The sequence below is a fragment of the Fundulus heteroclitus genome, chromosome 18, assembly GCF_011125445.2.
Source record: "Fundulus heteroclitus isolate FHET01 chromosome 18, MU-UCD_Fhet_4.1, whole genome shotgun sequence".
Classification (NCBI taxonomy): Eukaryota; Metazoa; Chordata; class Actinopteri; order Cyprinodontiformes; family Fundulidae; genus Fundulus; species Fundulus heteroclitus.
The window spans coordinates 29,049,799-29,065,468 of record NC_046378.1 but is presented as its reverse complement, the minus strand read 5'-3'; the positions used below and the strand labels follow the sequence as shown (position 1 = coordinate 29,065,468).

General features: G+C 40.1%; 1 protein-coding gene across 1 annotated transcript in view; it reads left to right on the top strand.

The window, feature by feature from the left end:
• The window catches only part of tada2a (transcriptional adaptor 2A), a 39,489-nt gene that overhangs the window by 6,211 nt on the left and 17,608 nt on the right, over nucleotides 1-15,670 (top strand). Inside the window, 5 exon segments of the mRNA XM_012851653.3 lie at nucleotides 3,815-3,972; nucleotides 6,529-6,617; nucleotides 6,817-6,889; nucleotides 6,976-7,039; nucleotides 10,314-10,357. Of these exon segments, the coding sequence (XP_012707107.2) occupies nucleotides 3,815-3,972; nucleotides 6,529-6,617; nucleotides 6,817-6,889; nucleotides 6,976-7,039; nucleotides 10,314-10,357 (428 nt within the window).

Sequence of the window (15,670 nt, the reverse complement as noted above, 5' to 3'; positions counted from 1 at the left end):
GCCCATCAGCAACACACAAGTTTTAACATGAAAAAGTCTGAATTCCAGGTGATGAGTCCTTTAAGGTCTGCTTACAGACCTTCTTTCAGTGTTGTAGTATGGCCGCCAGCCAAAAGAGGGCACCACCGCTCATTCTTATGTGAAGCCAGACCACAGTAGGGATCATGGTGGAGGCAATGCAAAGAGGCCCAAAAAGAGTCCGGTGTGGGATTATTTCACACTGTTAAATGGCATCAAGGATGCAAAACGCACTTTTTGTGGTTCTGTTTATAAATGTATACACTCAACAAGCTTCTTAAGTCACGACCTAAATTGCTCCAACCATGCAGCACATCTGGACTGTGCTACATGGTTGGATTCAGCGTTAGTGGAGGGTATTACGCAAGAAATTGCAACATGATAGAAAAAGACATGAAGCCAAAAGCACGCTTGATGAGGGGTTTCATGAAGTGTTTCACATATTTTATTCAGTTTATCTTATTTGTCAGTAATACCGGTGCTGGTCATATAATTTGAATATCATGAAAAAGTCGATTTTTTTCAGTAATTTCATTCAAGTGAAACTTGTATATTATAATAATTCATTACACACAGACTGATATATTTCAAGTGTTTATTTCTTTTACTTTTGATGATTATAACTGACAACTAATGAAAACCCCAAATACTGTATCTCAGAAAATTGTAATATATTTATTAAAGACCAATACAAAAAAGGATTTTTAGAAATGCTGGCCAACTGAAAGGTATGAGCATGTACAGCACTCAGTACTTAGTTGGGGCTCTTTTTCCCTGGATTACTGCAGCAATGCGGCGTGGCATGGAGTCCATCAGTCTGTGGCACTGCTCAGGTGTTCTGAGAGCCCAGGTTGGTCTGATAGAGGCCTTCAGCTCTTCTGCATTGTTAGGTCTGGCGTATCGCATCTTTCTGTTCACAATACCCCATAGATTTCCTATGGGGTTAAGGTCAGGTGAGTTTGCTGGCCAATTAAGAACAGGAATACAATTGTCCTTATACCAGGTACTGGTAGCTTTTGCACAATGCGCAGGTGCCAAGTCCTGTTGGAAAATTAACTCTGCGTCTCCGTCAAGTTGGTCAGCAGCAGGTCTACATCCTGGTAGACGGCTGCATTGACCTAACCTGCCATTTGTGCGTTCACAAACATAAAAGAATCCATCTTGTACAGCTCCCACTTCAACTGTTTGTGACTGAACCAAAAACGGTGCGGGCCAATCACGTTGCAGTGGCGAAAGCAAGAACCACCGAGCCGAACCAACATAAACATGGCAGCGCAGGTGGACGCAGGCGTAGCTGCCGCTATCACATCTGTTTTGTCAGAATCCACGATTTGAAAGAAGACCAGCAACAAGTGCCTTGACTAGCTTACCTTGTTGTGTTTCTCATAGTGCCTGCTGATTAGATTTTCATTGATACCATAATTGGCTAAAGCCAACCTTTGTTAGACAGACAGTAGGTGTCGCTTCGTCTAATCAACTCAGAAGGTTCTGCTGAATGTCCCTCCTTTCCCTGTGCAGATTTGATAGGAGCATGTCCAGATTGATAATGTGCAAAACGGAGAGTGCTACACGTTATCAATCTGGCTTGCCAGGTTAGCGTTTACCTCAGACCACAGAAAACACAGTGGACCAACACCAGCAGATGACATGGCACCCCAAACCATCACTGACTGTGCGAACTCAGCAGCAGTCCAGTCTTTTTTTTTTTTTTTTTTTATCTTTAGCCCAGACGCGACGCTTCTGATGCTGTAAATTGTTCATCAGTGGCTTGACACAAGGAATGCGATGGCTGAAAACCTGGAGAACAGAGGTCTGTATGCTCTCCCTGGGACTAGGTGCTTCTCTCTCCTGTGTCTGCCGCAGCGCTCTTGGTGCAAGTCTTTGGCTCCTCACAACCACTATTGAGCATTTTTCTTATGGATAAACCTTACATATACAAGCACACTATTACAATCTCTACACCACCATGTCACCAGGTGACTATGAACCAGTTCAAGCACTGAGTAAATGCCTAGAAGAAAGCAATGCATGGATGTGCCAAAATTTTCTTCAATTGAATAAAAACAAAACTGAAGTAATACTCTTTAGACCAATAGAGGAGGGATCAAGAGTTAGCACACAGCTTTAGCTGCTTCAGCTAAAAACCACTGATCAGACCCGAAACCTGGGTGTAGTGATGGACTCAGACCTGAACCTCTAAAGGAATCTAAAAGCAATTACAAGGTCGGCTTTCTATCACCTGAAGAACATTTCCAGGATGAAAGGACTAATGTCTCAGTCGAATTGATTACTGCAACGGTGTTTTCACAGGTCTGCCTAAAAAGTGGATCAGACAGCTGCAGCTGATCCAGAACGCTGCTGCCCGCGTCCTCACTAAGACTAAGAAAGTAGAGCACATCACCCCAGTTCTGAAGTCCTCACACTGGCAACCTGTATCTCAGAGAATAGACTTTAAAATACTTCTATTAGTCTATAAATCCCTGAATGGCTTAGCACCTAAATACATCACAGACTTGTTATCAGTGTATCAACCATCCAGACCACTCAGGTTGTCTGGCTTAAGTCTACTCCGCATACCTAGAACCAGAACTAAACAAGCACCATTTAGTTTCTATGCTCCACTTATCTGGAACAAACTTCCAGAAAACTGTAAAAGTGCGGAAAGCCTGAGTTCCTTTAAATCAACATTAAAAACACATAGGATTGCCTTCGACCGAAACATCATTAGTTCAACTTTGTAGTCCAACTGTTTTTAATATTTGCTTTTATTTTTTATTTTTTCCATGTTCTATTTTGTTTCTACATTTTATTCCTACTTGCTTTTATTCTGCTTTTTCTGTGCTTTTTTCCATGCATTTTAATCATGTAATGCACTTTGCATTGTTTTTGTACTGAAATGTGCTATACAAATAAATTTGCCTTGCCTTGCCTCACAATCACTTACAGGTTCTTCGATCCAGGTGCTTACAGATTCCCTATACAGATAAACCCTATAGTTAGCTTTGGGTGTCACTAAATACAACTTGTATAAACAATACTACGTATTTTTCAGTGATGATATCAAGGCATTGGTTGTTTGTACCTGTGATACTTCTTTGATTGGTTTTGCTGTTCTTTTTATAGCTCTCTCTGCAGGTGTAGAAGCAGACTCCGAGGATGTTATCGTGTACTCTCTTCTTTTTTTGTTCTATTTTTGTCACCTTTTCTCTGTTTTAAATGTTTCGTCTCATCTTTTTCTCTTCCCTTTTTTCTCTTTTACCTTTCCGTTTCTGTGTCCATTGACCTTGCGATAGTCGCAAAATAATATCTAATAAAGGTTTTTGCACATGTATAGCCATTCTTAATGCTGCACTGCCAGACGGGACACATTAAAAAAGGAACAAGAAACTTAAAATATAATAATGTGCCTCTTTTTGAATTCAGCATATTGTTAAAAAAATAAAAATAATAAAAAAAATGTTATGGAAAAGACCCTCTGGATACAAGAGAAAACTCAGGTTTTTAAGAAAATGGCCGCAATTAAGCATTAGTTGATCTGCAAAATCAGTCAACTTTAGATTAACTCATTAATCGACAACTTGCATACCTGCAAGCAATGCAACATTGTAACTCAATTTTAAGTGGCTGAATGCATTTTCTTTATCTCTTACTCCTAACTTTAAATAAACAATAAAACCAATGTTTGCTTTGTTTTCTACACCTGTCAACCTGTAGAATATTAGTTTATAAATCTGGACAAACTTTCCCCAGTGGACTTAAATGCTGCCTTTTTTTTCTGTCCTCCTTTTCTCTTTAGGCAGGATGTAGCTTATCAGATGCGGTCTAAAACCAAAGAAGAATGTGAGAGCCACTACATGAAGAATTTCATCAATAACCCGCTCTTCTCCTCCACCCTGCTCAGCCTGCGGAAAACTAAAGACTCTCGTTTTGCAGATGGCGCTATTCCCTTCAAACGTAAGCATTCGTCTGTTTTTTCACTTTTATTTTTATTCACACATAAAGGCATTGTTTAAAGAGACTTTTTTTTAATATATTTTAAATGATGATACATTGTTAAAATGGCAGTTAAAAATTTAATGCTAACATTTCCTATTAAGCTGCTTGACCCCATTACTCACTGATATTCATATTACTTTCTTTTATCATGTGTCTGTGAGATCAGTCCTACAAAGGGTTCCAAGACAGTCTTAAAAATTATGGAAATTAATCAAATTTGATTTTTTTTTTTTTTGAAGTCCAGAAAGTGTTTGAAATTCCAGATTTCTCGATGATAAAATAATTACATCTTAATCTCTGAGAAAAAAGTTCTAAAAGACCTTTATTTGACCTTTCCCATGCTACTTAAGATTTAAAATTGTTATCCTAATAATTGAGCGTTCTGATTTTTTAATTAGTTTTTGCCACTCATCCCTCTTAAATCCTCTGTGGTTCCTATTCTTCATCTTGTTTAGAGGCCATCATTGAAACTCCTAGTTTTTATATAAACAACATATTGGAATGCATGAAAGCTCACAGTTTTAGGTGTGGCATTAATAGGACAAAAGGGTGTGATTTTTTTTTAGTTCGGAAGTGTTTAAAGAATAGGAAAAGAATCAGATATTTCAGTATTTGATCTGCCGATCATCGATCAGAGCCGATTTAGAGCTTTGGACATTGGTGCATCTCCTGCATTGATAGCAAACTTCAAATTCAAAGTCAAGAGAACTTGACAAAACCATGTAAAAGCCCTAGAGACTCATTCTTTAATATATTCATGAAAATAAGTCAGACTTTAATGCAACTGCTTTAAAACTTGTCCAGAATGTTTTTGTTTTGTTTTTCCTTGACTTATTACTCTGCACTTTAGTCAAAATTGAGCTATGCTTTGACAAATACTTTATTTGAAAGTTTGATAAAAATAATATCAGTGTTAATTATGATCCTCCAACACATCCAGAAGAGACACTAGAGTAATAAAGAAAAAGTAAATAAAAAACTTCTCAAAAGAATAGGCCTGAAAGCTTTAGCTTCCCAAGTACTTGAGCTCTCAACAAACTATTTTCATGCTTAAGACTAGGTTATCAGATGATTTACTGTAAATCAACAAATATCGCTGAATCATTTTTTGTTTTTGATATGCTTAAGGAGACAAGTTTAAAAAATGAACTTCTTAATCACTTAATCTGTATGGCATTAAATTGGACTCTGGTAATAAAGTAACAAATCTTGGTGGTATTTTTGACCAAGACATGTCTTTTAAGTCCACTATTAAACATGTTTCCAGGGTTGTTGTTTTTTTCACTTCTAGAATATTGCCAAAATTATAAATATTTTGTCCAGGAGTGATGCTGAAAAACGTCCATGCATTTGTTACTTCAAGGCTGGACTATTGTAATTCTTTACTATGAGGACATCCACAAGATGCAGTTTAACGCCTCCAGCTGATCGAAAATGCTGCAGCAAGAGTTCTGATGAAAATCAACAAGATTGATCATATTTTCTGTTAAATCAAGAATAGAATTTCAAATTCTTCTTCTAACGTATAAAGCCCTTAATAATCAAGCTCCATCATATATCAGAGCTCTGATTACCCCGTATGTTCCTAACAGAGCACTTCGCTCTCAGACTGCAGGTCTGCTGGTGGTTCGTCTCTAAAAGTAGAATGGGAGGCAGATCCTTTAGCTATCAGGCTCCTCTCCTGTGGAACCAACTCCCAGTTTTGGTCTGTGAGGCAGACACCCTGTCTACTTTTAAGACTAATCTTAAAACCTTCCTTTTTGACAAAGCTATAGTTAGCGTGGCTCATGTTACCCTGAGCTACCTCTATAGTTGTGCTGTGATAGGCTTAGGCTGTTGGAGGACATCAGGGTCTATTTCTTTCACTCTGCTGAGTCTCCTACTGTTCTCCAATTTGCATTGTTTGTTGTTATTTCAACTTTTAACTTTATGTTCTATGTCATTTATTTTCTTCATAGTAGTTACACCTGGTCTGGCGTTCTGTTAGCTGTGACACCATCGAAGGGAGGCAGATCATCTGTGATTACCATATAATACAGAAAGGATTCCTGAATCAATGTGTGCTTCTGTGCTTTTGTGTCTCTGCTCTGTCTTCTGTAATCCCCTGTCGGTCAAGGCAGATGACCGTTCACACTGAGCCTGGTTCTGCTGCAGGTTTTTCTTCCTGTTAAAGGGGAGTTTTCCTCTCCACTGTCGCTTCATGCATGCTCAGTATGAGGGATTGCTGCAAAGCCATGGACAATGCAGACAACTGTCCACTGTGGCTCTACGCTCTTTCAGGAGGAGTGAATGCTGCTTGTCGGGACTTGATGCAACCTGCTGGGTTTCCTTAGATAGGAAACTTTTTCACCAGTCTGTCTGGAGGATTTGATTGAATTTGACTTTGTAAAGTGCCTTGAGATGACAAGTGTTGTGAAGTGTGTGTGTATGTGTGTGTATTCAACTCAACTTTATATAAATAAAGTTGAATTGAATAGATATTTTACTTTGTGTTGTATTCCTCTGTCTCTGCAGCCTCTGATGAGCCCCCTCGGCCAACATTTGACTCCGTGCTGTCTCGAGACATGGCAGGATACATGCCAGCCAGAGCAGACTTCATGGAGGTGAGGGGATCCCGCTCCTAATCTGTGTGCTAACGTCACTTGTAACAATTAATGAATCAGTTAAACCGCCACCAGAGGGCTCAGCCTTAAATATTGGTGAAATAGTAAATCATGCCTTTGTCATAATTTTCTAATCATTGATCACTTGTGTGAAAGCCTGGATCAGGCTGGAATATCTTGACGCTCTTGTCTCTCCTAGGAGTTTGACAACTACGCTGAATGGGATCTGAAAGACATCGACTTTGTGGATGATGACTCCGACATACTTCACGGTGGGTGTACTTTGTTTTTGAGATAATTCTGTTTGTTGTTCCTACCGCTACTGCACTAAAGACTAACTCTGTCATTTTTTTCACAGCTCTCAAACTCGCAGTCGTTGATATATATCATTCAAGATTGAAAGAGAGACAAAGGAGGAAGAAGTAGGTGTTATTTTATTTATTTATAAAGTGATGAAAACGTATTCAGTAGCATGCAGTGATGTCAGTCCTTCACCAGATGGCACCAGAAGCTTCTGTATTCACTTTTCATAGACCCCATTGCCCTGCTGTATTTTATGCTGGGTTACAATTAGCAAATCAAACAGCTCTCTGCTTACTTAGTATCTATTAATTCAATGCATTTGTTTTTTAAAAGCAGCAGTCCTGGTAAGATGGGATTGTCGCCAAATGGGTTGCTGATTGTATCCCAACATTGAGCCGATCTCTTTATTTGCTGCTGTACATGAAGTCTTTCAGGTTAAATTTACAAGCTGCAGGGTTTCTGTTCGATCCCCGAATAGATTTGGAAATCAGGGTAACGCATTTGTATTCCTGCTACCATGTGAATGCCAGTCTGTTTGACCACACGCCCCGGTTTTAGAAATAGCGAAAACGACTGCAGGAGTAAAAAAAAACGCAGGAGGGAGGAAAAAAAAATTCAGTCCTGAAGAAAAATCCAGTTTGCACAGAAAACGGTTTCTTCACTTTTGGTATTTTCATATTCCTGCATTATCTCTGCTGTCTTATACCCAACACAGTCTAGATTTATTCATCCCACCTTAGTTGTTCCAATATGTGATCATCTAAGCTTTTCTTATTCTACTTATCTTTGTCTGGCTTCTGGCTTTATAAAAGCAAAGCAAAACCTGAAATCTAAAATTATCTGGCTCTGTAATCATCTTGAGATGTTGCAACAAAAACTAAACCTTTTTTATTGCCCGGACTAAAACTTGAGTGCCAGACAAACAACATCACATATTGAGTGTCTAAACTTACAGTGATATGCAAAATTATTCATCACTTTTTCAGATTACAGCCACAAAACAATTTTTTTGCAACTTAAAGTGTTAAAAAAAGCACATAAAAAATTGCAAAATTGTGAAGGACAATGATAGATGATGACAGACATGTTTTCAAATAAAAAAAAAAAAAAATGTGATGTGCATTGCTTTTCAGATCCTCTTCACCTAATTGCCTTTAGAAATTCCTTAAAGATGTGTAAAGCAGGATTAGGTTATGAAACAATATCCCAAGCTTGGACCATTTCACAGAAGCACGTTCAGTACGTCGTCCAATAACAGGAAGAGTATGGCACAGCTGCACAGCTTCCACGACAGGACCATCCTGGCTGGACTAGAAGAACCTTAATCAGAAAAATACCCAAGAGGCTAAAAGTTGCTCTGGAGGGGCTGCAGAGATCCACAATTTTGTTGAAAGAATCTATCAACAAGACAATTATTAGACATGCCTATCCGAAATCTGCCCTTTGCGGAAGAACAGGATGAAAAAAAGCTGCTGTTGATAGAAAGCCAGAAGGTCTTGTTTAAGGTTCGCCCCACACCCTTTAGGGGACACAGCAGACATGAAGAAGAAGGCGCTCCGGTCAGATGGGACCGCAATTGAAATTCTAGGCATACATGCAAAATGTCACGCATGGATGACAAGTTAAATGCATAAAAGTGTGCTTGCAGATCTATGCTGTGCGGTCGATTTTTATTCAGCGGGGGGAAAGGAAGTAAGTTGATGGGAAGATGGAAGGAGCTAAATGCAAGACAATCCCGGAGGAAAACCTGTTAGTAGCTGCAAAAGACTCGAGACTGAGGTGGAGGTTCACCTTCCAGCAGGATACTGAAATTAAGCCATGTTTATGTGTTAAAATGGTCTAATACAAACCTGAATCGCATCTAAAATCTGTGGCAAAACCTGAAAACTGCTGTTTACAGAAGCTGTCCAACCATTCAGACTGAGCCTAAAATATTTAGCAAAGACGGATGGACAGATATTTAATTTCCCTTGGTGTGAATAGCCGATAGAGGCATATTCCAAAAGACTTGCAGCTGGAATGGCAGCATAAGGTGTTTCCACAAAGTATTGAACTGCATACAACATTTCTGATATTTGTGTTTGTACAAAAAAGTATAAACCTTGTATTATTTTACTTCCACTTTGATTAGCCAATCAAAAATCTGAATAAAATGCATTAAAGTTGGTGGTTGCAACTTGCTAAAATTTGGAGGAGTTGAAGGGTTATGAGTAGCTTTTGCAAGACACTATCACAAAGTTCTGGACAGTAAACTGTTGTTTCAAAATAACATGACAGGTATATCGATGTACTTTAAGACCGATGGCTTCAGAAACACGTTTTTTTTTTTATGTGAAGAAAAGAACGTTTTCCCCACCGTCATCCTGCTAGCTGTCACCCTTTGTCACTGCACAGATGGGGCTCGGTGCCGTGCATCCATCACCAAATCAACATTAACGAGTTTGTCTTCCCTGAACTCTGTGGAATGGCATGCGAGGCTGGGAAAGCATTTTCCAGCTACCTCGACCGGCCAAGCTCCTATTTTATCTCCGCTTACTTGTCAGGGAGGATTGGAAGATCTGACCTCCAGCTCTGCGGCTGACCATCAGAACTCACATTTGTGATTCTTTTCAGGACCTAAAAGCCTTGAATGCAATTTTCTAGAAACAGACTTTAGAAGGTATTAAAAGGTAAAACCTTGTTTCAGTTTCCAAGGATCAGCAGTGATGTCGGCTCCACAATTTCCTCTGTCGCCTTATTGATCCCTAATGCAGGTCAAATCCTGCCTAAGAGCCGTTGCTTGATTTTAACCCTGTGAGTTTCAGCTGCCATCCAGGTTAAACAGCACTTAGACATGAAGCGTTTCTCTCACAGGTTCGGGATAACAAAACTGATCAGTGATTTAGGATAATTATACCACAACAGATTGGCATGCTTAGTATAATAACATTATAGAAAAATAGACTGCCACATGTTAGAAGTATACTCTGATTTGTATAGTATCTATATCCCACAACATTTTGTCATGTTACAGCCACAAACTTCCATGTATTTATTGCTATTTTATGTTATGTACAAAGTGGATTCTGTTTCTATTTTGTGACTGTTGATCGTTGGTTGCACTGCGTTTTATTCTGAGGTATCAAAGTGATCAGACTGAAAACAAAGGCTTGCCACACTTTTCAGATTTTTTATTTTTTATTTTTCCTCACATTAATATGCTACTTTGTGTTAGTTTATCGCATAAAATCCCCAGAAGGGGTATACATAGTTTTGTCAAGGTAGTGTAAGTTGCTTTTAAGATTTTTTTAATAGCTTTTTTGAATGTAATTTAAGACTGATTATATGAATAGGGTTGACGTGAAGGGTTGTTGCCTTAGCAATTTTCTAAACTGATCTTTTCACCTCTTCCAGGATCATCCGAGACCATGGTTTGATCAACCTGCGCAAATTCCAGAGTGAGTTCTCTCTTCAGACTTTTATGAGCTCTGCTGAGGCATTCACAGAGGCGTGGACAGGCATTTCATATCTGCCTGCCAAATTGCTGCTCTGCTTTCTGACGACTGTGTGCAAACAAAACTCTGCTGTAATAACCTCAGTTCGCCTTTCAGGGTTCCTACACAGTCCTGGAGTATTAAAATAATTTCTAGTGTTTTTTTGGGTCTGGATAAGTACACAAAACAATAGATGTTAAGCTTTTGACTTAAATGGTAATAAGTAGTCACCTGGAACGAACCTGAAAAACAACTTAAATTTATTTTCTAACACATACAGGGTCAAAAGTATGCAAAGAGGCTCAAATATACACATATATGCCCCAATAATATTTTGTTAATATTCTTTAGACTGCTGGACCACCACCAAATACTTTGTTTAGGCATTTGGAAACGTCTGGCTCAGGATTGGACCAGAATCATCAGTTCCATTAGCTTAATGTCGGCCTGCTTTCTCCATTCTATGTATATTTTGCACATTGTCCTGTTGGACTCAGCTGTTTCCAAGTTTCAACCATCTATCCAGAATTATAACTATAAAGACTGTCAAGCAGGGTAGTGGCAGCATCATGCTGTGCAGCTGTCTTCCTACCAGCTGTACTGAGGCATTGCACAAAGCCGGTGGCGTAATGGAGGAGGAGGACTACCTCCAGATGTTTAAATTTCACTTGAACTTTTGACACAGTTGGATCTTGCGAATATATCCATGGTTCAAATACATTAAAGCTGGTTTTGGATTGGATGAAGCTATTTTAGCTTTTTGATTCGTGTTCCTGTTGGTGTTTACGGACGCCGATGGGATCGCCGACGCGAAATCGACCAGTTTATATTAACTCCAATTGTGGTCAAATATCTGCACAGAACCTCAAGTGTGGAGGGGATGTTTGCTAAGGAACTCTTGAGTCATTTGAGGACTGCATAGAAATTAGAACAATTTACGAGTAGTATTGCCTTGTGCAGATAATAGTTGTCTTTAATGTTTCTTTATTATGAATCATTAATTTTATTATTAATTTGATAAGCTGTCTCAATTAATATATTGATGCCCATCAAGACTGTATGTAAGCTTTGAAAGATATTCTACATAAGAAACAAAAGGAGAAACTATTTTTTTTTATGCCATCTTGATGAGGTTTTGTCATTTCACTTTGTCACTTCCTGTTTTTGTATCTTGAGTATCCTTCTGTCCATTAGTTTGGTCAAAATGAATAAGTAAGGCCTTCTCTAACTACAGCTCTAAGATAATTACAGGTAATGTTCTCACGTGAAGAGAAAATCTGGAGATCTTTGTTTTCAGGCTGGCTGGGGTAAGCTGTGGGAGTGGGCGCCCGGCGGTGTAACCTCGCTCCCCGTTTGAAGGGCGTCGCTGCAGAGATGTCTGCACCGTTTTCATGATCCACCTGTTACAGGTCGGATTTCACCGAGCCCGGTGATATAAACGCTTTGCATCTCTGGGGTTTTGGTTTTTATGGCGTGCCGCCGCTATGAAAGGATTTCATCCAATTATAGTCCCTCGTATCTCCCTTTTCCCTGTGACGTCTCCACATGTTGCTCCGCGGAGCCGTTTGTGGTCTGGGAGTCAGGATGCTTCTCCTCTCATGTTTTATTGATGTTTCCCTTCAGCCCACCGGTTAGCCTTGCTCCCTTATCTCTGCAGCCTTTCAAGACAAAAGCCAACGCAGACTCGAGCTGCACACCGGTTGCCATGGAGACTGTCAAAGAGTGTGTGCGTGTGTGTGTGTGTGTGTGTGTTCATGTGTTTGTCACATGCAATAATGGAAGTGGAATCCGTAGCTCACGGTATCATGTCTCGGCGCTGCTGCAGGGGAGAGAGAGCGACCAGGTGACCAGCTTGCCGTCTGCTGCTGTTTGCAGGCAGAGTTCGGATGCTGGCGTAAATCTACGCGGAGGTTTCGTCTCCTCCGGGTCGCCACTCTGTGTGTGTGTGTGTCCAGTGTTTTGTTAGGAGCATGACTTCATACGCTGAGCCTGAGACGGCAGCTGTTAATTAGCGCTCACACGCCGCAGCCCGAACTCACAAAGAGCCAATCCTCACGGGGCTTCGACACTCGTCTGTTACTCGGCAACGCGGCCGAAGCTTTCAGGCGAACACAACCAGTCTCAGAGTGCGTATCCATGTTCAGCGAGTTAAATGTGCGAACACACACCGGCAGAGCGTCGCTCTTGCAAATCATGCGGACAGGGGATGTGTTCCTGTTCTTACGCGGGAAGGCTGCTGAATGCTTTATTGGGTACGAGTTGGAATTTTGTCTGCGATAGATTGTAATCTGATTTTAAATGAGGGGAAAATCGGTACCGCAAACTTAATCTACAGGTGATGTGTTTTCTGAGCTCATTTATGTTGTTGGACAACTTGTCCGTGTCGCATCTTCTCATTACAATTGAAAACCTTAAAGTATTTCACTTGATTTATGCAATAGACCATCACAAAGGATGCATAATTGTAAAGTAGAACAAAAACGGGCACAGGGTTTTCGCATTTTTATTTTCGTCAACAGAAATCCCAAAACAAAAGTGCCGTACATTTGTACCATTTAAGTCAGAACTGCAGAGGACATCATTTTGTTCCCGTTTCAGCTTTTGGGGCATGTCTCCACTAGCTTTGCACATCTAGAGAAGGAATGGTTTCCCAGGATTTGTTGCAAAAAAAGCCAGATTGTCTCTGATTATCAGCTAGATTTAAGTCTGGACTTTGACTAGGCCGTTCTAACACGTGAATGTTCTTAAATCTAAACCACACCAGGCGTATGTTTAGGGTTGTTCTATAGTTTCTATTACTGTATGTTTAGGTTCACTTTCCTGCAGGACAACCTCTGCAGCCTCCAACAGGTTTTCTACCAAGATTGCTAGCAGACACATACACATCCTTGTTTTAAATACTTACTGAGGGCCATGACTTGACTTCCATTGACTTTCATTCATTTTCAACCCTTTCTACAGCCTAACCTTGACCCTGAACCTAACCTTTACCAGTATACACCTAATCCTAACCTAAATTTAAACCTACTTAACAACTTAGTCCTAAACCTTACCCCTAGCCAAGAAAAGGTAATCAAATACCCCACTTTGGTGGTAAAGTACGAAAAATATGTTCACACACACACACACACACACACACACACACACACACACACACACACACACACACACACACACAGTGTTTTGTAACATAGAGAAAAAAGTTTGGTTTTGGTTTGCTGATTACAAATCAACCAACATTCTTGTGACTCTTTTCTTTCATTGCATTGTTCCCACCACAGTTTGTGAGCTTTTGCATCTCCACTACCCAAAATGTATATCAAATGTGGGCATTTAGGGCAGTGAAAATTGATCCCATAGGCCAAATATATTACTGCCATGCAGAATTTACAAGCATGGCATTGGAAATATAACATCCTAGCAGATTTGCGTTAAACCAGTCCTTTTAGTATCATTATGTTGTACACATGGATATTGTTGTGATGATTGTTGCAGTTTGATATAATGTGCTGCCTTGATTTTTTTGGTTAGTTGTTAGCGAAACCCCTTCTGGTTTTCATGCAGCATTGAGTTTCTTCTTGCCACTCTTGGATTAAAGCCATTGTTTGTGGATTACATAGCAAACAGTTGTCCTGTCAACAGATTCTTCCATCTGAGCTGTGGATCTCTGCAGCTCTTCCTGCGTAGCTTTTCTGATTAATGCTTTCCTTATCTGGCCATGGTGGTTTAGCTGAATATATGTCTTGGTTGGATTGCAGTTGTGTCATATTCTCCACCACTTTCTCTCTGCCCCTTCTGCTGTGTTCCTTGGTCTTTGTGATGTTGTTTGTTCGCTAAACACCTCTGAGGCCTCCACAGATTAAATGACAAATTTTCCCTATACAAATATGGACCAACCTACAGTTGTGTTGGTTTGTCCCTTACAAACTAGTACATTGTGGTTTGTTGTTGTAACATGGTGCTCTGTAGTGTACATATTATTTTCTGTTATTAATTACTTAAGGGGGTCATGACAACAAATGTCATTTTTTTCTGGGGTTTTAGAGGTATAATATGATCTGTGCTCCGATGAGGCTGTGTGAATGTCAAGAGCGGATACATGAGGGGGTCAGCTTTCTTTCTATGCTCAAAAACAGATAAATCAGGGAACAATTTATCTTTCTACATAATCCATATTCTCAAATTGGAGCACACTATCAAACAAACAGCCTTCAAACAACCTTCACCCACACAGTGGGGACGAAGTCCCACTGTGTGGATGATAAGGCGCGCCGCCAAGCTTTGGTCAGCTTGGCCTCGCCTGTCCAACATCCTGCGATACAAATACTTCCACTAGCCATAAAACCATAATATGCATTTGTGACGGAGTGTTGCGCTGAGAAGAGAGGTGTGGATGCAGAGGGTGAGAGAGTGTGGCAGTGTGGGGGCACGTTTGACCAGTTTCCCAAATGTGGTTGTAGCCAGTCAGAATGAAGCAACTAGGTAGAGGCACATATTACCGTATCCAACCCCTTTACCCAGGAGGGAAATCTGGCTTGCCAAAACAACCCCCTGCAAAAACGTGACATTATTTTTGAATGAAACTCTTTGGAGAATTTACAAATGCAACAATAAATATAGAAGAAATTGTTTATACAGTGATGTCACCACACTTTTAAAGCAGCACTGTGTAACTTTAAGCCACTAGGGGCGCAAGACCTGTAACTTCCAGATTTAGTACCGCTGAACGCCACTGGCAACATTGCACTGTTGCAAAATTAAACAGTCTCCCTCCGTGTTTTGGAATCTGCAGATAACTTTAGACCAGCAGATTGAGAAGTCAGGGAGCTACTTGTAAAGACATGGCCACATTCACCTCTCTACATTAAATCCTACATCAGTGGATTAAAAAACATGTCTGTTCAGGTAAGTGTCATGTCTGTTTTGTTTTGTTGTTACGGCAGTCTGAGCTCAGACTGTCGTAACCTAGAATGGGTCATGTGACTGAGAGCGGCACTCTTCATTCAGCAATGGATCCAACCCGCTGAAGTTACATTGGTGAGTTTTTTTGAGAAGGGCAGCCCAATTTGCGCCAGGTGCAGTATCTGTATCTGAAAAATAATTAGATGTATCTTAAATGAAGCGAATACTTGGGTCAAACTGACACAGCGCTGCTTCAAAAACAAATCATTAATACCTGTGCAGGGAATTTAAGCACCTTTCTCTTCGTAATATGTTACTAATGAAATTTGAATTTTTGGTTGCTTGAGATGCAAATTAAATGTCATTAGGAGAACA